The following is a 25743-nucleotide window of genomic DNA, read 5'->3' as shown; positions in this document are numbered from 1 at the left end:
ACCCCTGGCCTGTGTTTTAGTTGAGTTCAGTTTATTATTGCCACGTCCACTGAGGTACAGTGAAAAGCTATTTTACTGCGTGCTACCCAGTTGGTGAAAAGATGATAGATGATTACAATCCGGTTATTGAGTGTATACAGGATAAAAGGAATAATGTTCAGTGCAAGATAAGGTTCAAGATAAAGTCCAATTAAAGATAGTCCATGGGTCTTCAATGAGGTAGTCAGGACCACTTTCAAGTTGATGATCGGATGATTCAGTTGCCTGATAACAACTGGGAAAAAACTGTCCCTGAATCTTGAGGTATGCATTTTCACACGATTATCTGCAACACTTTGTCCTGCCTCTCCTCTCCCTAGATTCATTTCCTCCCTACCGTCAATCTGAACAAGTGTTCTGACCCAAAATGTCACTTAGCCATGTTCTCCAGATGCTGAGTTACACCAGCACTTTGTGTCCTATTGTGTAAACAATTCCTTGTTTCTATATATGGATGGCCCTTGCATTCTCAGAAAACAGCTAATGCAAACCTATATCCTCTGTGTACATGACAAGAAATGCAAGTGGAAAATGTACTGGTATTTATATCTTTTACTTGTTTGTTTTTCACATAAATTGGGTGAGGGAGAATTGTATTCAGCATGCCAAACCTTTAGGTGGTGATTAGTGAACTCCATTAGAGAAAATTCCCATTTGGATCGATGAGCGACGTGGAGAGAGGGGACGTGCTGCATGGGCAACAGCCTGTCCTCCATATGACATCGCCCAGGCTTGCATCCGACCACACATCACCTGCAAACTAGGATGCGTCACCCTTGTTCTTCTTTACTTACCTTGCTTGGAACAGCAGCAAAGTTGTTGAACACAATGCTTAAGAAATGCTGGAATATCGAAGGTAGACAAAAATACTGGAGAAACTCAGCGGTCTGAAGAAGGGTTTCGACCCAAAACGTTGCCTATTTCCTTCGCTCCATAGATGCTGCCTCACCCGCTGAGTTTCTCCAGCATTTTTGTCTACCTTTGTTGAACACAAACTCTTTTTCAGAAAATAATGTTGGCTCTGTCTGATTGTTTAGGATTTTCTAAATGTCCTATTACCACCTTGATAACAGATTCAGCATTTTGCCAACAGACTGGCTTATAGTTTCCTGGTTTTCAATCTCCTTTTCTTGAATAGTGATATAAACATAGTCATTTTTCCAATGTTCCGGGACTTCTCCAGAATCCAGGCAAATATTGTGTAGGAGGAACTGCAGATGCTGATCTATCCAGGGAATTTTGGCGGATTACAGACACGCCATCCACAAATCCACAGCCACATCTCTACATGTAGTCCTGTGCAGTCCCTCATGCCTAACCTCCAACTCGCTCCCCCAGCTGAACCCCCCCCTTCACCATGTCCCCCCCCTATGCATGCCCCCCCCTGCTGCCCCCCTCACTATACATGCCCCCCCCTGCTGCCCCCCTCACTATGCATGCCCCCCCCCTGCTGCCCCCTCACTATGCATGCCCCCCCCCCCCCTGCTGCCCCCCTCACTATGCATGCCCCCCCCCCTGCTGCCCCCCTCACTATACATGCCCCCCCCCTGCTGCCCCCTCACTATGCATGCCCCCCCCCCCTGCTGCCCCCTCACTATGCATGCCCCCCCCCTGCTGCCCCCCCCTCACTATGCAAGCCCCCCCCTGCTGCCCCCTCACTATGCAAGCCCCCCCCTGCTGCCCCCTCCTCACTATGCATGCCCCCCCCCCCTGCTGCCCCCTCACTATGCATGCCCCCCCCCCTGCTGCCCCCCTCACTATGCATGCCCCCCCCTGCTGCTGCCCCCCTCACTATGCATGCCCCCCCCCTGCTGCCCCCCCTCACTATGCATGCCCCCCCCCCTGCTGCCCCCTCACTATGCATGCCCCCCCCCCTGCTGCCCCCCCTCACTATGCAAGCCCCCCCCCCTGCTGCCCCCCCCACACTATGCATGCCCCCCCCCCTGCTGCCCCCTCACTATGCATGCCCCCCCCCCCTGCTGCCCCCTCACTATGCATGCCCCCCCCCTGCTGCCCCCTCACTATGCATGCCCCCCCCCCCCCCTATGCTGCCCCCCTCACACTATGCATGCCCCCCCCCCTGCTGCCCCCCTCACTATGCATGCCCCCCCCCTGCTGCCCCCCCTCACTATGCATGCCCCCCCCCCCCCTGCTTCCCCCTCACTATGCATGCCCCCCCCCTGCTGCCCCCCTCACTATGCATGCCCCCCCCCCTGCTTCCCCCCCACTATGCATGCCCCCCCCCTGCTGCCCCCTCACTATGCATGCCCCCCCCCTGCTTCCCCCCCACTATGCATGCCCCCCCCCTGCTGCTGCCCCCTCACTATGCATGCCCCCCCCTGCTGCCCCCCCTCACTATGCATGCCCCCCCCCTGCTGCCCCCTCACTATGCATGCCCCCCCTGCTGCCCCCTCACTATGCATGCCCCCCCTGCTGCCCCCCTCACTATGCATGCCCCCCCCTGCTGCCCCCCTCACTATGCATGCCCCCCCCTGCTTCCCCCCCCCTCACTATGCATGCCCCCCCCTGCCCGGGGCCCCCTCACTATGCATGCCCCCCCCTGCTTCCCCCCACTATGCATGCCCCCCCCCCCCTGCTGCCCCCTCACTATGCATGCCCCCCCCCCCCCCCCGCTGCCCCCTCACTATGCATGCCCCCCCCCCCTGCTGCCTCCTCACTATGCATGCCCCCCCCCTGCTGCCCCCTCACTATGCATGCCCCCCATCGTTGCTGCTCCTCACTATGCAAGCCCCCCCCCCTGCTGCCCCCCCTCACTATGCATGCCCCCCCCCCCTGCTGCCCCCCTCACTATGCATGCCCCCCCCCCCTGCTGCCCCCTCACTATGCATGCCCCCCCCCCTGCTGCCCCCTCACTATGCATGCCCCCCCCCCCTGCTGCCCCCCTCACTATGCATGCCCCCCCCCCTGCTGCCTCCTCACTATGCATGCCCCCCCCCCTGCTGCCTCCTCACTATGCATGCCCCCCCCCCTGCTGCCCCCTCACTATGCATGCCCCCCCCCGTTGCTCACTCACTACTATGCAAGCCCCCCCCCCCCTGCTGCCCCCTCACTATGCATGCCCCCCCCCTGCTGCCCCCCCTCACTATGCATGCCCCCCCCCCTGCTGCCCCCTCACTATGCATGCCCCCCCCCTGCTGCTGCCTCCTCACTATGCATGCCCCCCCCCTGCTGCCCCCCCCTCACTATGCATGCCCCCCCCTGCGTTGCTCCCCTCACTATGCAAGCCCCTCCCCCCTGCTGCCCCCTCACTATGCATGCCCCCCCCCTGCTGCCCCCTGCTGCCCCCCTACTCACTATGCATGCCCCCCCCCCCTGCTGCCCCCTCACTATGCATGCCCCCCCCCCTGCTGCCCCCTCACTATGCATGCCCCCCCCCCTGCTGCCCCCTCACTATGCATGCCCCCCCCCCCTGCTGCCCCCCTCACTATGCATGCCCCCCCCCCCCCCTGCTGCCCCCTCACTATGCATGCCCCCCCCCTGCTGCCCCCCTCACTATGCATGCCCCCCCCCCCCTGCTGCCCCCCTCACTATGCATGCCCCCCCCCTGCTGCCCCCTCACTATGCATGCCCCCCCCCCTGCTGCCCCTCACTATGCATGCCCCCCCCCTGCTGCCCCCCCCTCACTATGCATGCCCCCCCCCCTGCTGCCCCCTCACTATGCACCCTCCCCCCTGCCCCCTCACTATGCATGCCCCCCCCTGCTGCCCCCTCACTATGCATGCCCCCCCCCCTGCTGCCCCCTCACTATGCATGCCCCCCCCCCTGCTGCCCCCTCACTATGCATGCCCCCCTGCTTCCCCCCCCACTATGCATGCCCCCCCCCCCTGCTGCCCCCTCACTATGCATGCCCCCCATCGTTGCTCACTCACTATTGCATGCCCTCCATCGCTGCCCCCTCACTATTGCATGCCCCCCTTTGCTGCTCCCTTATTGTGCCCCTGTCCCACTTAGGAAAGCTGAACGGAAACCTCTGGAGACTTTAGATAGATAGACAGATATGCCATTTATTGTCACTGTACATGTACAATGAGATTAAAAGCAGCTTGTACTCAGTGCATACATATAATTTAGTACAAAAAACAAGAAACAGAAAACAAAAATAAAAGGGAGAGGTGGGGGGGGGGTGGATAGGTGCACAATTCTGTGGCGCTATATACATATCTATAAAGGCAAAATGGTGAAGGATGAATAGGTAGTATTCTTAGGCAGATGTTTAAAGATTATATTAAATATTAAAAATGTTTTTAAAAAATATTAAAAATTACAGTTACAATACACATTACAGTTCCAAATTTCAGTACGTGGATAGAATAGATGGAAGTCCGGGTGTGGGGCTGTGAAGTCAGTGCATGTGTGAATTAAGAGTAGGTTGCAGGTGGTTGCCGGAGGTTGCATGTAGTGGAAGCAGGTAGGGAGACTGACAAAAACCTCCGGGAACCGCACGGAAACCTTGGGTGGGGAGCAATGTCTCCAGAGGTTTCCGTTCAGGTTTCCTAAGTGGGACAGGGGGATTTATAGATCTCCCCACCTGTGTTCCTTTGCCCTGTGCACTCTCACCCTCCTTCGACCCACTCGCCCTCCTACCCCCATGCTCCGTCGCTTTCCTCCTCCCCGCTCTCTCACAGTCTGCATCCACCCCTCCTGCTCCCTCAGTGTTCCCTCAACCCCACACGGATCCACCTGCGCTCGGATCTCCATGGTATCCCAAAGCCTCACACAAAGGATTGTGGCAATCCTCTCCTCTTGTGTCTCCGCTCATGGAGGCCTCACTCAGTCCAGAGGGCACACCCTCCCCTCGATGCCCTCCCACCTTCTCTCTTCAATGCCCTCACTCTCCCCACAATGCCAAACACCTCCTCCCATCAATACCCGCCCATTGTCCTCACATTTCCTGCCCTCAATGCCTCCATACAGCCCTCACACCCTCCCTCAATATTCACACTTCAATGCTCACAACTCCTCACAAAATGCCCTCACACTCCCCTCGATGCCCTCACTCCCCTCAACACTTACACCTCCTCCACTCAACGCCCTCACACTATACCATCACACACAATACATTCACAATACCCTCTCACTCCCCCTAATACCCCCACACTCAATAACCCACACACTCAATATACTCAGACTCCCCTCAATGCAGGTGCGTCCTAAATTTTCTGCGACGCAACTTTCATTATTGTTCAACTTCTATCAAGGAGGCTATACTTCATCCTCGTGGGACCACATTTGGACTACGCAGTTGCTGCATGGGACCCATACACAAATAGAAACATTTCATCCATCGAACGTGTCCAGAGACAGGCAGCTGGATTTGTTACAAATACCTATGAGAGAGAAGCGAGTGTCACCAAACTTCTGAATTCTCTGCGTTGGAACCCTCTCCAAGACAGACGTGAAGCTCACCGTTTGACCTGTTTTTACAAAATGTTAAATGGTCAGCTCGACATAGACTACAAGACCTACACCAAACCCAAACCAATTAGGAGCAGACGAGGGCACTTTGAGATACCAGCTACCAAGACAGATGTGTACAGCAATTCATTCTTCCCCCGCACAATTAAAGCATGGAATGGTCTTCACCCTACCATAGTTACCCAACCAGACGCAATTACATTTAAAGTAGCTCTTCTTCTTGCTTAAGTCCACCCTCCAGTTTAAATTCCATTTGGAATATTTTGGAGGACCAAGAAACCAAGAAGAATGCCTCCACACTGCTCTCCCACCTCTACCTCCCAACACCCTCACACCTGATACCGTCACACTCCCCTCAATGCTTCCACACTGCCCTCACATCTCGTTCCCTCCAAGGGTGGACACAATGCCTTCACACTCCCCCACCCACCCACCCACCCAGTCAAATCGCTGGTTGACAAGTGCAAATGAACTGGCTCCACGATTCGTTCTAATACTGGCTTTACAGACCTGGGTGAAGAACAAGAGGAAGTGGTATCCAGTGAATATCACGATTCAACCTCCGGCGGGAACCTGTCACTGCCGACATCAAGTGAAATTGAATAAACAATAGAGCAGCTGGGCTTGTACACTCTGTTGTTTAGAAGGATGAGAGGAGATCTTATTGAAACATATACAATTATTAAGGGTCTGGACATGCTAGAGGGGTCACAGTTTAAGAATAAGGAGTAAGTCATTTAGAACGGAGATGAGGAAACACTTGTTCACACAGAGGGTTGTGAGTGTGGAATTCCCTGCCCCAGAGGGCGGTGGAGGCCAATTCTCTGGATGCTCTCAAAAGAGAGCTAGATAGGGTTCTTAAAGATAGTGGAGTCAGGGGAGAAGGCAGGAACGGGGTACTGATTGTGGATGATCAGCCATGATTGCAATGAATGGTGGTGCTGGCTTGAAGGGCCGAATGGCCTACTCCTACACCTATTGTTAATACCCTCACACCTCTTCCCCTCAATATCCTAACACTTAAGGCCCACACACTGCACTCTATGCACTCACACTTCCTGCTCAATGCACTCATACTTAATACCTTCACAATACCCTCTCACTCCCCACAATACCTACACACTCTCCTCGATGGCCTCACACCTTCTCCCCTCTCTGGCCTCACACTTTAGCGTTCTTGCAAAACTCACCACTAGCGGCACTACAGATCCGCCACTGCCTGTGCGTGCGATTCCGGAGGCTTTGTGGAGGGGGGCGGGATTAAAATGCAGGTTTGTATTGGTTGTCGGAAAGGGATTTCCTCGGGCTGCTAGCTGATGAAGAAAAATCGTTCGGGCTTCCGTTCCAGGTTTATTTAAAACAGATTTGCTGGACGATTTAATCGCTGGATTGAAGTTAAACGTGACTTCGAACGCCTTCAACATCACGGATCGCAATATCAGGAAAAAACAAAAGGTATGTGTAGCATTGGCTGTAGCATGTTAGCCAATTAGAATGCTTAGTAATTATAACCCCGCCTAATTGTTACATTCATAGTGTAAGATCCTGCTCACTGCTTGCCAGTCTGAGTAGCAGTGTGAACATGTGATGACCTGCTGTGTAGCTGATGGCCTGAACAATAAAGATGCTTGTGTTTCAACCCGTGTGAGTTTGAGCTCTTTACATGGTGTCAGATTATCGGGTCTACCCCGCGTCTGTTTATCGCGATTTATTTTGTTAACCAGTTTTTATTTGCGTGTGTTTTTATGATTTGGAAACATGGCTAGCTCTTGTCGAAAGCCTAGCCCGCTTGTGTTTGATTCTGATATTGCCGAGCAATGGTGAATGTTTGAGAAGGGTTACTCTCATTATAAAAGCATCGTTCACCGCAACGATCCCGACAATTTGAAGGCTTCGCTACTGTTGAATTTAGCCGGTCCGGATGCTATGATCCGCGCTGACTCGTTTGAATTTGCACATGCCCAGCTGGATGCGAATGGACAGCAGAATCTATAGATAACTCGATGGTGTTGCTGAGAAAGTTGAGAGAACTGTGTGACCTGTTGTCTAATAGAATCCTTGAGAGGACAAGATTTTTTGCCCGAGTGCACAGCCTGATGAACCTGTGGAACGATTCAGCGACCTGAGACACATCAGTTTTCTATGTGTGGTGAAATAACAAAATGAGCTTGTACGGGATAAAATTGTGGAAGGAATGAACGAGCGAAAGCTGCGAGCTGAACTATTACGGAATGTAGACTTGACTTTAGATCAGGCTATTCATGCTTGTCGGATGGCTGAGTATGGCACCACTGGCTGATTATGATAGCGCGAATCTAGAACTAAATATGGATATGGCAAGTTACTCTCTGCAAAGATTTCTCGATGCGTCCAGCAAGGTTTAGAACATGCCTAACACGAGGTGCACGAAGATTTCCATCCCAGGGGGTGCCAATTTTGCGTAGCCCATGGGAAAGTATGTCATAATTGCAAAAAACCCAACCACTTTGCAAATTATTGTCGATCTAGTGGAAGTACAGCTCCAAGGACGAAGCTGCACCTGATTCAACAAGACCCGTCAGATTCAGATTCTCATGAACAAGACGAATCTTCCCACGGGAACGACTCTGATAGCTCAGACACTGAGCCTACCGTACTTTCCCTAAACCTGCGCTCCACAGGCAAAGTGACTGATCCTGCTGTGACCATGATGGTCAATAACAAATCACTGATCGCCAAGGTCGATACTGGTGCCCACATGAACGGATGAACAGTGACTTTAAATTAGTTCGCCAAATATGCGCGGTGGTTAAGTCCAGCTTCTTTCACTTAAGGAGGCTGGCGAAGGTGAAGCCCATTCTCGAGCGGCAGCATTTTGAGACAGTAATCCATGCCTTTATTACATCTAGGCTGGATTACTGTAACACGCTCTATTTTGGAGTTGCTCGTTCTTCACTGGCTCGTCTCCAGTTGGTTCAGAATGCTGCTGCTCGCCTTTCAACTGGGACTCGAAAGAGGGAGCACATATCGCCAATTCTGGCCTCCCTACACTGGCTCCCGGTGCACTTTCGAGTTCATTTTAAGATACTGTTATTTGTTTTTAAATCTCTGAATGGGCTCGCCCCGCCTTACCTCTCTGAGTTGCTCCACCCATACGCTCCTGCCCGGTCCCTCAGGTCAGCTGGTCAGCTGCTCCTGGAGGTACCGAGGTCTAATCGGAGGCTCAGAGGGGATAGAGCCTTCTCTGTTGCTGCTCCGGCACTCTGGAACACCCTGCCGTTGCACATCAGACAGGCCCCCTCACTGTCCATCTTCAAATCCAGTGTTAAAACACATTTGTACTCCCTGGCTTTTGACCATGCCTGAGACTTTGCTTCTGTTTTTATTGTTTTTAATGTTTCTTTATTTTACATGTCTTTTCCTACTATTTCTTTTGATTGTTATTATTGGTGTGTATTAACTTTTTTGTCAATGATTAGTGATGTACAGCACTTTGTTGCAACTATGATTGTTTTTAAAGTGCTCTATAAATAAAATTATTATTATTATTATTATTATGAACGTCATGTCACTCAAAGTGTTCAACAAGATAAGAACCACTGGCGCATGAGAAAAGCCTCCTCCACTTTACATGCTTACGGAGGGGAAATTCTTCACCCTCTGGGCAAAGCCGATTTCAAGTGTGCCATCAATGAACAGACCAAGGCCTTGCTATTTTACATCGTTAGCAAGTTCTGAAATTCTGCTAGGCATCGATGTGTGCCATGACCTGGGTTTGGTCTATTCGGGCGTGCTGTTCATAAACTTGTTTGACAGAGTGACCAACCAGACAAATGCTATCCAACTACAAAGATTTGTTTGACAACCAACTCGGTAAACTACCTACAATGTACAAGATCATTGTCGACCATAGTCATCCCGATCGTACGTGCCCCTCACCGCGTCCCCCATGGTACACGTGAGTAAATACACGATGAACTGAAACGTATGTCTCCATCGGAGTCCTCGCCGAAGTCAGTGAACCCTCCGATTGGGTTTCCACCATGGTTGTCACCACAAAGAAAGGCAAGAAGGAGTTACGCATCTACATCAATCCTAAAGATTTGAATACAGCAATCAAACACCAACACAACCCCATGAGGACCATCGAAGGCGTCGCAGCACAAATCGGTAACGCAACAGTTTTCTCAGTCTTGGATGCCAAAAACCCATTCTGGCAAATCCCGTTAGACTGTGCTTCATCGGCATTAACAACATTCGCCAACCCATTCGGACGTTACCGGTTCCTAAGAATGCCTTTTGGCATCAACTCTGCCAGCGAAGTCTTCCAGCGTGCAATGGAACAACCGTTTGCAGAATTCCCCTGAGCTATAATAGGCATGAACGGGGGGCATGAACATTGAATTCTCCCAATTTTGTTAGCCCTTGCTGTCTCCTCCCCTTCCTTAACCCTCGAGCTGTCTCCTCCCATCCCCCAGCCCTCGGGCTCCTAATCCTCCCTTTTTCCTTCCTTCTCCCCGCCACCTCCTATCAGTCTGAAGAAGGGTTTTGGCCCGATACGTTACCTATCTTCTTCGCTACATAGATGCTGCTGCACCCGCTGAGTTTCTCCAGCATTTTTGTGTACCTCCAAAGTACCTGTTCAACTCATCTGCCATTTCCTTGTTCCCCATAATAAATTCACCTTTTTCGGTCTTCAAGGGTCCAACTTTGGTCTGAACTAAATTTTTCCTCTTCACATACCTAATTAAGCTTTTACTATCCCCCTTTATATTCCTGGCTAGCTTACCTTCGTACCTCATCTTTTCTCTCCATATTGTCTTTTTAGTTATCTTCTGTTGCTCTTTAAACATAATAATACTAATAATAATAATAATAATACAGGGCTCGAAATTAAGGGTTGCCCAGGTGCCATTGACCACTCAAAGCGCCGCCGGGCAACCTAAACCCCGAGTCATTTTGCCCGGCTTGGCAACCAGATACTGGTTTGTACCGAAGATAGACACAAAAATCTGGAGTAACTCCGCGGGTCAGGGAGCATCTCTGGAGAAAAGGAACGCAACGTTTTGTGTCGACGGTGATGGCTGTATTGCGTGGGAAAGATACTAGGTGCGGGGTGACGAAGGGTCGCAGCGAATGACGGCCCCGAACAGCGGCTCCATCTCCTCCTCCTCCTGCCCCCCGCCCGCCCTGATAAGGGCCGCTGCTTGCAAACCCGCTAACCAAAGATCTTATAGCAGAACTCCGCTATTGGATCATTGCCGCTAACGGCGCTTGAAAAAAAAAAACCCTCCCGCACGCCGAGGCTGGGAGGAGAGAGGGAGGGGGAGGCCTCGGCGTGCAGGAGGGTTTGTTTTGAAAGTGGTTTTCGCCGTTAGCGGGATTGGTGTCGCGGCCGCTGCTGCTGCTGCTGTGCGGGACCCGTCTTTCACTCCGACACTTCTGAAGTAGCTGCACCATCGATCTATATTACTAAAAGTCTGATCTTGACCGCTTTTGGTCCACTGTGCTGCGATTTCCGAAAGAACGTCGCCACCTACGGCCGTCATTTTTGGCCACCTCGCTCAGAGCCCACGTCTGCCTTCCTGGACCAGAGGATTTTTCCCATTGATGAAAAATCAGAGAGATATTAATGTTTTTAAAAAATATCACCATTCTCTCTGCTGGTGGGATGGAGGGGGAGGGACTATAAAACCAGGAAGTGGTGTGCCTCACTCAGTCTCTGCAAGATGGAGGTCACGTTTCTCTGAGCTCTGAATAACACTGAACACATGTCTACTAAACTGTGAGTGCCCTTAATGTGGTTTAAAAATGAAAATATGGTTGGTTTGAAGTAAAAAGGCACTGCCTGCAAATGGTTGTTTGGGGGGTTTGGGTTGAAGTAAAAAGGCACTCTCTCTCTCCCCCCCCCTCCTTCCCCACCCTCTTTGTCCTCCCCCCTTCTTCCCCCTCTCCCGCTTCCCCCTTCTTCACCCCCTCCCCTCCTCTCTCCTTCCCTCTCTCTCTCAACCCTCCTCATCTCCATCCCCTCCCCCACCCTCCCTCCCCTAAACCTCTCTCCCCTCCACCTCCTACCCTCTTCCCTCCACCCTCCCTCCCCCTCCCCTCCCCCTCCATGCTCCCCCACCTCTCCCCCTCACCCCCTCTCAGCACCCCCTCTCTCTCCCTCTCACCCCCCCCCCCCCCCTCCCCCCCTCTCTCTCCTCTTTCTCTCCCCCTTCCCCCACCCTCTCCCCCCCCCGCTCTCCCCCTCTCACCCCCTCCCTCCTCCCCCCCCCCTCCTCCTCTCCCCCCCCACCCTCCCTCCCCTAAACCCCCCTCCCCTCCACACCTCCTACCCCTACCCTCCACCCTCCCTCCACCCTCCCTCCCCCCTCTTCCCCCTCCTCTCCCCCTCCCTTCACCCTCACCCCCCTCTCAGCACCCCCTCTCTCTCACCCCCCCCCCCCCTCTCCCCCTCTCTCCCTCCCTCTCCCTCCCCCCCCTCCCCTCCCTCCCCTAACCCCCCCCCCCCCCTCCACACCCCTATCCTCTTCCCTCCACCCTCCCTCCCCCTCCCTGCTCCCCACCTCTCCCCCTCCCCTCACCTCACCCCCCTCTCAGCACCCACCCTCTCTCCCCCTCTCTCTCCTCCCTCTTTCTCTCCTCCCTCCTCTCCTCCATCCCCTCCCTCTCCCCCTCCCTCACTATCAATCTCTCTCCCTCCCCTCCTCCCCCACCTTTTCCCCCCCCCACCCCCCCCCTCCCTCTTCTCCTCTCCCTCCCCCCACCCTCCCCCCCCCCTCTCCCTCTTGCCCCCTCTCTCCTCTCTCTGTCTCTCTCTCTCTCTGTGTCTCTGCCCCTCTCTCTCTCCCCTCACTCTCTACTCCCCCCCCCCCCCCCCTCTGTCTAGGTGTGACTGCAAGTTGGGGGCTATGCATCAGTAGATAGGGTGGTTATGGGGTAAAAGGAGCAAATTAATAATATTAATATAATATCAAGGGGGGTAATTAGCGTGAGTGCGGGGGGGGGGGGGGGATAGTTAGTGTGTGTGACGCTGCATGCCGCCTCCCCCCCCCCCTCCCCCACAACCGCATGTTGGGGGAACAGACCCAACGGGTCTGCACTTGGTCTAGTATATCCTATAGCTATAGGATCTTTGAGCTGCACCGCTCGGTCCCCGCACCTTGCTGTTGGCTGGCGAAGGAGAGAGGCGGTGGCGAGGAAATCCCAACGGCCAAGGCAGCGGGGCGATGTTGTCCGAGGAGCGCTGACCTTCCTTCCTCCATACCTCGCCCCCTTCTCTCTCTCGTACTCCCCCTCCACCCCCATTTTATCCTGGGACCCCTCCTCTACATCCAGCACTGATCCCCATTCCCGCCTCTATTCAGTCCTCACTGACATCCCCTGTGCTCCCCTTCCCATCTCCCCCCCCCCCCCCCCCCCCCCCCCTCCAATCTATTCATCCTGCGCTGATCACACTATCCACCTCGCCTTGATTCTCCTGCAACCTCCCCCCCCCCATCCATCCTACACTGGTTCCCCAATTCACCCTGTACTTACCCCTTTCCCATCCATCCTGCACTTCTCCTCCATTCATCATCCTGCACGGATCCCCCATCCATCCTGTACTGATCCCCCATCCATCCTGTACTGATCCCCCATCCATCTAATCCATGCATTCATCCCATACTGACCTACCCTCCGTTTACCCTGCACCTTCCCCCATTCATCCTGTAGTGATTTCCCATTCATCCCGCACAGATCCTCCGATCCACACTGTACTGACCCCCCCCCCCCCCCCCCCATTCATCCTGCGTTGATCTCCCCTACCCATCCATCCTGTACTGATCCTCCCATTAAAGAAGAATGGGGGGAACAGTCTGAAGAAGGGTCTTGACCCGAAACGTTGCCTATTTCCTTGGCTGCATAGATGCTGCCTCACCCGCTGAGTTTCTCCAGCACTTTTGTCTACCCCCATCCATCCCGTACTCAACCCCCCCATTCAACACCATTGACATCCCCCGTGCTCTCCCCTCACAATTTTACCTACTCCAACCAACACGTACTAATTCACCTGCCTCAAGCCATCCATTCTGCACCGACTGCCTTCTAATCCCCCCCCGCCATCTATCCACCCCACACTGATTCACACACACCCCCTTTGTGAACACGTGAAACATTAAAACCGCAGTGCTCGATTGTCACTGCTACCGTTGACACGTTATTATTCATTGCAAAAGGATTTTATAGGAGCAGGGAGGTTCTACTGCAGTTGTACAGGGTCTTGGTGAGACCACACCTGGAGTATTGCGTACAGTTTTGGTCTCCAAATCTGAGGAAGGACATTATTGCCATAGAGGGAGTGCAGAGACGGTTCAACAGACTGATTCCTGGGATGTCAGGACTGTCTTATGAAGAAAGACTGGATAGACTTGGTTTATACTCTCTAGAATTTAGAAGATTGAGAGGGGATCTTATAGAAACTTACAAAATTCTTAAGGGGTTGGACAGGCTAGATGCAGGAAGATTGTTCCCGATGTTAGGGAAGTCCAGGACAAGGGGTCACAGCTTAAGGATAAGGGGGAAATCCTTTAAAACCGAGATGAGAAGAACTTTTTTCACACAGAGAGTGGTGAATCTCTGGAACTCTCTGCCACAGAGGGTAGTTGAGGCCAGTTCATTGGCTATATTTAAGAGGGAGTTAGATGTGGCCCTTGTGGCTAAGGGGATCAGGGGGTATGGAGAGAAGGCAGGTACAGGATACTGAGTTGGATGATCAGCCCTGATCATATTGAATGGCGGTGCAGGCTCGAAGGGCCGAATGGCCTACTCCTGCACCTAATTTCTATGTTTCTATTACAGAATTCATTTTAACGGCAAATCAATGCTCTTACTATGGAGTGTCAGTACTCTAGTTATTTAATGAGCAACATTCACAACTATACGTACACATATATGTTACCATGGTCCAGGATTTAATGACACAGGTTGACCATATGTTGAATAATCCAAACACATTTTTGTTTGGAAGTGGAAAGAACTAATAGAAATTGCATTAACTGCAATGTGTAAAAATAGTTGAGATATTGTCTTATAATTTTGCTGCATGTCATTGTGGGATATATCATGTCTTGATTGGTGAACGTTTAGTTTGTGACTTTATTTGGAGCAGAAATAATATGTGAATGTTTCATTGAGCATAATTCCGACTGGTAACTACGCACTTCGTCCGAGCACATTATCGTGCGTCATGCAAACCATCTTAAATGACCACCTAAACTGTCATTTGGCAACATAAAAAGCTGCCAAGGTTGCCCGGCTGGCAACAGGGAAATAAAGTTAAGCGAGAGCCCTGTAATATCTTTTATTGTCATTGCACATATGTGCAATGAGATTTGGTATGCAGCTTCCATCCAATGTCATAAACTAATAAAATTTAGATAAAATTTAGATCTAGATACCCCGAGAAACATGATTTATAGAAAGAACAGTAAAACAGTCTAAAGTGCAAATGTGTCTGTGCAAAGTGACCATCCGAGGGAGACAGTTCATGTGGGTGGGGTGGGGGGGGACTCAGCAGGGCCGGTTCAGAGCCGCTATGGCTCTGGGGATGAAGCTGTTCCTGAGTCTGGAGGTGCAGGCGTAGAAGGCCTTGTAACGTCTGCCGGAAGGTAGGAGTTCGAACAGTCCGTTACAAGGGTGTGAGGAGTCTTTGTGGATGCTGACGGCCTTCCTGAGGCACTGTGTGTGGTAGATGCCCTCCAAGGCTGGTAGCTGTGTCCCAATAATTTTCTGCGCTCTGTGGACGACGCGCTGAAGAGCTCTCCTCTCCGCCTCCGTGCAGCTGAGATAGAAACATAGAAACATAGAAATTAGGTGCAGGAGTAGGCCATTCGGCCCTTCGAGCCTGCACCGCCATTCAATATGATCATGGCTGATCATCCAATTCAGTATCCCGTACCTGCCTTCTCTCCATACCCTCTGATCCCCTTAGCCACAAGGGCCACATCTAACTCCCTCTTAAATATAGCCAATGAACTGGCCTCAACTACCCTCTGTGGCAGAGAGTTCCAGAGATTCACCACTCTCTGTGTGAAAAAAGTTCTTCTCATCTCGGTTTTAAAGGATTTCCCCCTTATCCTTAAGCTGTGACCCCTGTCCTGGACTTCCCCAACATCGGGAGCAATCTTCCTGCATCTAGCCTGTCCAACCCCTTAAGAATTTTGTAAGTTTCTATAAGATCCCCTCTCAATCTCCTAAATTCTAGAGAGTATAAACCAAGTCTATCCAGTCTTTCTTCATAAGACAGTCCTGACATCCCAGGAATCAGTCTGGTGAACCTCTCTCTGCACTCCCTCTATGGCAACAATGTCCTTCCTCAGATTTGGAGACCAAATTGTTGCTATGCCTTCTTGACCAGCGCAGCGGTGTTGGTGGACCATGTGGGGTCCTCTGAGATGTGTGTGCCCAGAAACCTAAAGTTGGACACTCTCTCCACACTGTCCTCGTAGATGGAGATTGGGACGTATTCCCCATTATATGTCCTCCTGAAGTCGATAATCAGCTCCTTGGTCCTGGAGGTGTTTAGTGACAAGTTGTTACGTGCACACCAGTCCGCCAGGTTCTGCACCTCCGTCCTGTAGTTTGTTTCATCATCGTTAGTGATCAGCCCGATCACCGTTGTGTCGTCTGCAAACTTCACGATGGTGTTGGTGTCGAATGCAGGAACACAGTCGTGTGTGAAGAGGGAGTAGACAGGGCTGCCAACATTGGGTGAGAGTTGGGAGTGAGAAATTGGGAGAGACCAAGCCCGAGGAGCATAGCGACATGGAACATTTGCATTTTCAGCTTGAAATTGTGCAATATGGTGCATACTGTAGAGAGTCTTTTAACTTACACTTGAATGCAATATATATGCTTGAAATTGGATTGGAGCGTTTTTGAAAGGGGGGAGGCTGTGCAATCACTGAACACTGGCCTTGGGGGTACCCGGTGAGGGAGTGGAGCAACCGAGTGGGGAGAGGGTGGGGAAGAAGGGTGTCCCCCCTCCCAGAGTAGGAACCTTTTGAAATTTGATGTATTAAAATCATGTTTTATTGCACTGTAGAAGTATGATTTCAATGTTTTTTGTATGAAGTATTTTTAAGAGGTAACTTTTTAAGGGGTAACTTTATCCACACAAAAGGTCCACACGTGTCAATTGGCCTGCACTGCCTTGTGGCAGAGAATTCCACAGATTCACAACTCTCTGCGAGAAGAAAGTTTTTTCTCATCTCAGTCCTAACTGGCCTTTATTCTTAAACTGTGACCCATGGTTCTGAACGCCCCCAACATCGGGAACATTTTTCCTGCAGTTACAGTAAGTGAAAATCTAGCTGCCAAGCAGGATGCTTTCACCAACCACCCCCATTTGAAGTCCACTATCTTCCACCGTATCTACCCAGTGCTTGGTACTTACTTCCAGCAGCCACTGGTTGTCCTCCAGGACGCACCGAGCCGCAGCCTGATCCACGTCAGTCACCTGGGCGAAGCGTTGCACCACGGCAGCGGCGCAACGCTTCGACGCCTCCGACGGCCCGGGACTCTTGCACTGAGGCTGCTCCATGGCCGGAGCTGCAGTGAGCGACTCGCCAGCCCGGCAAACACTCGCCAGCCCCGCTCCCCGTCCGCATCTGTCCCCGCCGCTGCTTCTGCTTCCAACACACACGCAGTTGATATGGGTTTTTTAATTTTCGTTGATCACAGAATTTCTCACAACAGAGCGAGGGAGAATCTTTCCCATTCTCTCCTACCCTCTTCTCCCTCTCCACCCCCTCTCTTCACTCTTTCTTCCCTCACTCCTCTCTCTCTTCCACCCCTCCCCCACCTCACCCCCCCCCCCCCCCCCCCTCTCCCCTACATCTCTCTCCACCCTCTCCCTCTTCTCTCTCACCATTCGCGCCCCCTCTGTCTCTCCCCTCTCTCTCCTCTCACCCCCCTCTCTCTCTCCCTCCTGTCTCCCTGTCTCCTTCCCCTCTCTCTCTCTCCACCTCCCTTTGAGAGTCTGTCCCCTCGGCACAGAGACTCTCGCGGCAGAGGCGCAACGCTTCCGATGCCCCGCGACTTGCACTGTCCGGAGTGCTCCATGGCCAGAGCTGCAGCGAGCGACTCGTCAGCGCCGCAAACACTCGACAGTCCCGGCTCCCCGCATCTGTTCCCGCTGCAGGTTCTGCTCCCATCCCTCCTTCAGCCCCGGCTCTACAACACCCGCGGACCATGCAGTTTATCCGAGTTTTAAAATTTTCGTTGATCACAAAATTTCTCACCACTGAGCGTGAGAAATGTCTGATCTGTGTGAGAGTTTGCTTGAGGTCGTGAGTCTCACGCTCAAAGCGTGAGAGTTGGCAGCCCTGGAGTAGAGCACGGGGCTCACTACACAGCCCTGTGGTGTGCCAGTGCTCAGGGTGATAGTGGAGGACAGGTGCGGGCCCAGTCTCACTGCCTGCTGTCGCTCCATGAGAAAATTCAGGATCCAGCCGCATATCGGCAAGCTGAGGCCTAGCTGGTGGAGTTTGGTGGTGAGCTTGGTGGGGATGGCCGTGTTGAAGGCAGAGCTATAGTCTATGAAGAGCATCCTCACGTTCATGCCCTGTCTTTCCAGGTGAGTCAGGATAGTGTGGAGAGCCAGAGGGATGGCATCCTCTGTGGATCTATTTGCCCTGTATACAAATTCATGAGAGTCCAGTGAGGCAGGGATGCTGGATTTGATGTGGGAGAAGACCAGCCTTTCAAAGCACTTCATGGGTATTGTAGTTAGGGCAACCGGATGGTAGTCATTCAGGTTGGTGACTTTTGACTTTTTCGGCACCGGCACTATGGTGGCTGTTTTCAGGCATTGGTGACCGTTGCCAGAGATAGAGACAGGTTAAAGATCCTCGTGACTACCTCAGCCAGCTGTAAAGCACAGTCCTTTAGTACCCTTCCTTGCGTCCAGGCCCGCAGCCTTGCGTGGATTGATCCTACGCAGAGCGCACTGTACCTCCTGAGTGCTCAGTGTTAAGGCCTGTCCCTCCGCCATGGCCGAGGTTATTCCTCTCCTGGTGGTGTTGCCAATTTCGAATCGGGCAAAGAAGGTGTTTAGCTTGTTGGCCGTACCCAATCCTATTGGTTCCCGCTCATCTTTGCTACGTTATACTTCTCTTTTATTTTTATACTGTCTCTGACGTCCCTTGTCAGCCAGTCGCCCCTTACTCCCCTTGGAATCTTTCTTCCTCCTAGGAATGAACCTGCACCTTCTGTATTATTCCTAGAAATACCTGCCATTTATGTTCCACTGTCATCCTTGCTAGGGTATCTTTCCGTCAACTTTGCCCCATAGTCCCCTTTATTCAACTGTAACACTGACACCTCCGATCTACACTTCTTCCTTTCCAATTGTAGATTAAACCTGACCATGTTATGGTCACTACCTCCAAATGGATCCTTAACCTCGAGGTCCTTTATCAAATCCAGTTCATTACATAACACAAAATCCAGAATTGCCTTCTCCCTGGTAGGCTCCAATACAAGCTGCTCTAAGAATCCATCACAAAGGCACTCTACAGTCCCTTTCTTGGGGTCAAGTACCAACCTGATTTTCCAAGTCGACCTGCATGTTGAAATCTCCCATAACAACCTCAGCATTACCTTAGCTACATGCCAATTTTAACTCCTGATTCAACTTGGACCCTATGTCCAGGCTATTGTATGGGAGCCTGTAGTTAAGTCCCATTAGGGTCTTTTTTACCCTTACAATTCTTTAGTTCTATCTATACTGACTCCACATCTCCTGTTTCAATGTCACCACTTGCAAGGGACTGAATTTCATTCCTCACCAACCCCACCCCCTCTGCCCACCTGTCTGTCTTTTCGATAGGAGGTATACTCGTGAATATTCAGTTCCCAGCCTTGGCCCTCTTGCAGCCATGTCTCTATAATTCCCACAACATCATACTTGCCAATTTCTAACTGAGCCTCAAGCTCATCCACTTTATTTCTTATACTTTGCGAATTCATATACAATACTTTGACCTCTGTATTCACGTCCCCCCTCCCACCGCTCGTAATTGGCCCTGACCTTACTCTTTTATCTTTTCTCGAACTTTCTATCCCATTAATTCGAGAATATCCACAGTACAATTTTAGTCAGATGTATTGTGCAAAAAAATAATTATTTTGATGATCTTGAGAGTGGATTAATTATGAGAATTAAACATTAATTTTCTTCCATTTGGCATATAAGTTCATGACAAAGTGAGATTTAAAAATCATGTTGTATTGTGAATTCTTGTGTGAATGGGATCAGTTTGTTATTTGTTATTTTAACCTTTTCTTAAAAAATGGATTGATGTTTAGATCTAAAAATTGAATTTTGATGAATTTAATTGATTAGATGAATTAGATTAGATTAGATTGATTTGAAGAAACTGATGTTTTTTTTTGTTGGGTATTTTCTATTTGTTTTAGTGTTTAACTTTATCATTTCTATCTTTTTTTCTAAAACTGCAAATAATAATTTGTTTCTGTTAATGTTGTTCAGTATTTTTTTCTTTACATTTCAAACAGATGTCTCCGAAGAAGAAATGCAAAATTGTCAATCCAAATGATTAGACAGCATTTGCAGAGATTATCCGAATTTGGACTACTCCAAATGTGATCATCTACAGGACATTCTTAATTGGGAAAATAGTGGGCAGAAAGGCATGTCATGCATGGTTTGAAGAGCAAACACTTGTACTTTACAATGCCAATATAGAAAAGTTGAGGAAAAACGAGGAGTACAGAGTTATTTATTGGTTACAATCTGAGGAGTATGATGATGCTACTGATTGTGATCACCACCTACAAGGCGAAACCAGGAGGCAGCTCGAATGTCAGCGAAACATCACACCCTGACGAGCTCAATGTGTTTTACGCACGCTTTGATAGGGAGAATACTGATGTGCCTTCCCGATCCCCCATTCGCTGTGATGGCATTTCAGTCTCAGTCACAGAGGCCGATGTCAGGAAATCCTTCAGAGGGGTGAACCCCCGAAAAGCACCTGGTCCTGATGGTATACCCGGTCGTGTTCTAAAAACGGATTAACTGATTTTCAACCTCTCACTTCTGAGGTCTGAGGTCCCCTCTGCTTTAAAAGGGCATCAATTATACCAGTGCCCAAGAACAGTAAGGTGACGTGCCTCAATGACTATCGACCAGTGGCACTAACGCCGGTGGTGATAAAGTGCTTTGAGAGGTTGATCATGGAGCAAATCAACTCCTACCTTGACAAAAACCTGGACCCACTGCAGTTCGCTTACCGCCACAACAGATCAATGGTGGATGCGATCTCGTTGGCCCTCCTCTCCGCTCTGGGCCACTTGGACAACAAAAACTCATATATCAGGCTGTTATTCATCGATTACATCTCGGCATTTAACACAATCATCCCCTCCAAGCTGGTTACCAAACTCGCAGAAATGGGTCTCTGCGCATCCCTCTGCAATTGGATCCTCGACTTCCTCATTCACAGACCACAGTCTGTTCGTATTGGTGGAAATGTGTCAGCCTCGATAACAATCAGCACGGGAGCACCTCAAGGCTGCGTGCTCTGCCCCCTGCTGTACTCACTCTATACTCATGACTGCGTAGCCAGTCACAATGCGAACTCAAACATCAAGTTCGCTGATGACACCACTGTTGTGGGATGTATCACTGATAGGGATGAGTCAGAGTATAGAAGAGAGATCGAGCAACTGTCCATATGGTGCCAGCACAATAACCTGGCCCTCAACACCTGCAAAACCAAGGAACTATAACCATATAACAATTACAGCACGGAAACAGGCCATCTCGGCCCTACAAGTCCGTGCTGAACAACTTTTTTCCCTTAGTCCCACCTGCCTGCACTCATACCATAACCCTCCATTCCCTTCTCATCCATATGCCTATCCAATTTATTTTTAAATGATACCAACGAACCTGCCTCCACCACTTCCACTGGAAGCTCATTCCACACCGCTACCACTCTCTGAGTAAAGACCTGATTGTGGACTTTGGAAGGAGTAGGATGGGGACCCACTGTCCTGTTTATATCAATGGGTCGATGGTTGAAAGGGTCAACAGCTTCACATTCTTGGGCGTGCACATCTCTGAAAATCTTTCCTGGTCTGAGAACACTAATGCAATTATCAAGAAAGCTCTACTTCCTGAGAAGATTACGGAGAGTCAGTTTGTCAAGGAAGACTCAGAGAGAACTTCTACAGGTGCACAGTAGAGAGCATGCTGATTGGTTGCATCATGGCTTGGTTCGGCAATTTGAAAGTCCTGGAGAGGAAAAGACTACAAAAAGTAGTAACCACTGCCCAGTCCATCATCGGCTCTGACCTTCCTTCCATCGAGGGGATTTATCGCAGTCGCTGCCTCAAAAAGGCTGGCAGTGTCATCAAAGACCCACACCATCCTGGCCACACACTCATCTCCCTGCTACCTTCAGGTAGAAGGTACAGGACCCTGAAGACTGCAACAACCAGGTTCAGGAATAGCTACTTCCCCACAGCCATCAGGCTACTAAACCTGGCTCGGTCAAAACTCTGATTATTAATAACCCATTTTCTGTTATTTGCACTTTATCAATTTATTTATTCATGAGTGTATATATTTATATTATGGTATATGGACACATTATCTGTGTGCTGAAGCAAAGCAAGAATTACAGGGACACGTGACAATAAACTCACTTGAACTTGAACTTGATATGTCAATGTACCAGCTAGAAACTGATCTTCTCCATAAAGAGTTGGTCTTTTGCTAGAAATTATAATTTCTTTACCTGTGTGTTACGCACTTACAGCATATAATACAATAATATTAAAGTTCTGATCTTGAGAATATCACATTATTATTTCCGTCACATCGGGCAATTTTGTAATTAGCTAAATTTAGGTAACTAACCAATTATATGCTTTAATTTCAGGTCATCCAAGTAAGATGTTTCAGATTTGTTTCAGAATGCTTCAATCTATAATAACTGAAACTTTCATTCAGTTCTCCTAATTTTTAAGAAAGTTATGGGCTTTTGACTCTTCGATCACGGCTTTTGAGTTAAGTCAATGGAAAAGCAATAGGGAACAAGATGCTAATTTCCGAGTATGAAAATGACCATAACTTTTGTAATACTGAAGATATGACAATGAATTAGGTGTCAAATTAAACTTCGTTTTATGCTTTATCTGATGGGATCAATTGCAGACTTGATTTTTAAAATCTCAACATTTTGTAACATTCCGAACACTTAATGCACTCACACTCCCCTCAATGCACTCACATTTAATAAACTCAATCTCCCCTCAATGCTTCCACACCACTCTCTCCCCTCACACCTCCTTCCTTCCTCTCGCCGCCATCCATCCCTCCGCCCACTGACCTCCCTCCACCGGCTCCTCCTCCGCGTCCGCTGCCGGCGCCGCCCACGTGACCCCGGCAGTCACCCCGCCTCCCCGGGCGCCGCAGCCAATCAGCGGGCGCGGGACGGCGGCGGGGGCGGGGCGCCGGGAGCCAGGGCGCGCAGTGCGCAGGCGCCGGGGGCCGGAGCCGTTGGCCGGCGCTCGAGGAGGGGGGAGGCTCGAGCGCGCTGTTGTTGTTGGTGGTGGTGGTGGTGGTGTCGGCGCATCAGGGCGGCCGGGCGAGGAGCAGCGAGACAGACAGACAGACAGACCCCAGTGTGTGTGTGTGGGAGAGTGAGAGCAGACGGCCCACCCTGTGCCCCATGCCTGGCCGAGTCCGGGCTGAGCGGCTACGGCCATGAACCCCAGGAATGTCGGCTCATCCCGGGCGATGCACGTCGAGTTAACCTCGCAGCAGGTGAGTTACCTGGAGCCCCCCCCCAGCATTGCAGACTTTGCCCCTGTTGCACCACTGCTTGTGCAGCACGTTATTCAGCAACGTCCCAGCTCCCCAGGGCTGGGGAGGAGGTGTGAGGGTTTTGAGGGGAGGAGGTTTGAGGGGAGATGGTGTGAGGGTTTTGAGGGGAGGAGGTTTGAGGGGAGATGGTGTGAGGGTTTTGAGGGGAGAAGGTGTGAGGGTTTTGAGGAGAGGAGGCGTAAGGGTTTTGAGGGGAGGAGGTGTGAGGGTTTTGAGGGGAGGAAGCGTGAGTGTTTTGAGGGGAGGAGGTTTGAGGGGAGAGGGTTTTGAGGGGAGGAGGCGTAAGGGGTTTTGAGGGGAGGAGGTGTGAGGGTTTTGAGGGGAGGAAGCGTGAGTGTTTTGAGGGGAGAAGGTGTGAGGGTTTTGAGGGGAGGAGGCGTAAGGGTTTTGAGGGGAGGAGGTGTGAGGGTTTTGAGGGGTGAGGGTATCCAGTGCGTCCAGTGTGAGGGGTCTGAGGGCAGGAAAAGCGAGGTTATTGATGGGAGTATGAGAGGGAAGTGAGGGGCATTGACGAGGGGAGTGTGGGTCTGAATTATGAGGGGAGCTGTGATGGCCTTAAGTTGGTGGGTGTCAAGCGTATTGAGAGGAGGTGTGAGGGCATTGTGGGGAGTGTGTGTGGAAAGGGACCTCTGTTTTTGTCACTCTGCTGCAGGAAAGACACCATTAAACCAGAAACAGTGCAAAGAAAATGTACCAGAATGTTGCCAGGACTCAATCGCCTGAGTTATGGGGCAAGCTTGGGAAGGCTCAGACTTTATTCCCTGGAACATAGTATGCGAAGGAGTGATGCTACTGAGGTGTATTATATATTTCACACGGAGCATATGGTCAGGGATAGACACAAAGTGCTGGAGTAGCTCAGTGGGTGAGGCAGCATCTTTGGAGAAAACTTAGTCGGTCAAAGAGCATCTTTGGAGAAAAAGGGACAGATGATGTCTCGGGTCGGGGCCCTTCTTCAGACTGAAGTTCTTCAGAAGGGTCCTGACCTGAAACGTCACCTGTCCTTTTTCTCCAGGACTGCCTGCCCTGCTGAGTTACTCCAGCACTTTATGTCTATTTTTGGAATAAGCCAGCATCTGCAGTTCTTTGTTTCTACATATGACCAGGGGCCGCAGTTTTGGTCACTCTGTCCGTAGGAAAGTTCCCAGAGTTGGAAAGAGTGCAGAGAAAATGTCCACATTGTTGCCTTGACTTGAGAGTCTGAGATATTGGGAGAGGTTGAGTAGGCTAGGACTTTATTCCTTGGAGTGCAGCATGCTGAGGTGCATGATCAATTTCCCTCCTTGGATAAATAAAGTTCTATTGTATTGTATAACACAAGGGGAATGGATAGGGTGAATTCAGTCTTTTTCAAGAACTGGGGGCAATAGGATTGTGAGAGGGGAAATAATTAATAGGAACCTGAGGGGCTTTTTTTTTTTAATCACACTGCATAGTGTGTATATACAACAAGCTGCCAGAGTAAATATTTGATTCTCCTCCTTTTTCACCTATGTCTCTCCCTTTGCTCCTCTTTTTCTCTCCTGTATGATTCTCTTTTGTCTCCATTTCATCTCCAGCCTTTGTCACTCACTCCACCTATCTGGCACAATCCCTTCACCAGTATCAACCTATCACTTGCCAGACTTTGTGTCTAGACTCCAGCACTTGATGATTGGGGCATCTTTTTTTAAGGTGCTGGGAATATGGAATGAGTTGCCAGAGGAAGTGATTGAGGCAGGTACAATAACAACGTTTAAAAAACATTTGGATAAGTCCATGGATCGGAAAGGTTTAGAAGAATATGGGCCAAAGACAGGAAAATAAGACCTGCTTCTTGGTTTGCTGAGTTCTGTTTCTGTTTTGTATGACAGATAAAGTCACTTACGGTTTAAAACCTCATCCTGTGCTTTGCTTCTGTTTTTGGATTATCTGTTGCTATCTTACCTTCTGTCTATTATTTACAAACTGCTGCAGCATTAACTTTTTATTGGAAGTAGTGAAGAATTTAGGAACTATGACTGTTATCTCAAAGTGTTTTACAACCTGTACTTTTATGAAGTATGGCCACTGACAATACTAAAAAAGGATCCCGACCTGAAACGTCACCTATCCATATTCTCCGGAGATGCTGTCTGCCCTGCTGAACTACTCCAGCATTTTGTCTTCCACTGACATTGTTGTTTGTTTGTGGCAGCAAACTTGCTCAATTGAGGTATAATGCATGTTGAGGGATAAATATTACCCAAGACAACCCTTGCTCTTTGAAATAGTGGTCATGAGGTTGTTTGCATCCACCTGAAAAAGAGTCAATAACTTTTGGTTTAATATTTTGTAAGAAACTGTAAACATAGAAAATTGCAGCAGGAGTGGGCCATATGGCCATTGAGCCTGCATGATATTCATTG

The 25743-nt window shown here is 50.4% G+C and overlaps 1 protein-coding gene across 4 annotated transcripts in view; it reads left to right on the top strand.

Annotated features, from left to right (window-relative positions):
- Nucleotides 1-23045: 23045 nt before the first annotated feature.
- The window catches only part of uvrag (UV radiation resistance associated gene), a 314525-nt gene continuing 311827 nt past the window's right edge, over nucleotides 23046-25743 (top strand). Inside the window, exon 1 of one of the 4 annotated variants that reach the window (XM_055637544.1) lies at nucleotides 23046-23296. Coding sequence is in view for 3 of the 4 variants with exons in the window: in XM_055637543.1 (XP_055493518.1) it covers nucleotides 23237-23296 (60 nt within the window). In the remaining variant the exon portion in view is untranslated. The remainder of the gene's footprint in view (nucleotides 23297-25743) is intronic. The other 3 variants (XM_055637543.1, XM_055637545.1, XM_055637546.1) reach the window with 3 other exon arrangements.

Source organism: Leucoraja erinacea, chromosome 6 (assembly GCF_028641065.1).
Source record: "Leucoraja erinacea ecotype New England chromosome 6, Leri_hhj_1, whole genome shotgun sequence".
NCBI classification, from domain to species: Eukaryota; Metazoa; Chordata; class Chondrichthyes; order Rajiformes; family Rajidae; genus Leucoraja; species Leucoraja erinaceus.
Note: the sequence above shows the minus strand (reverse complement) of the source record. Positions and strands in the feature narration are given on the sequence as shown.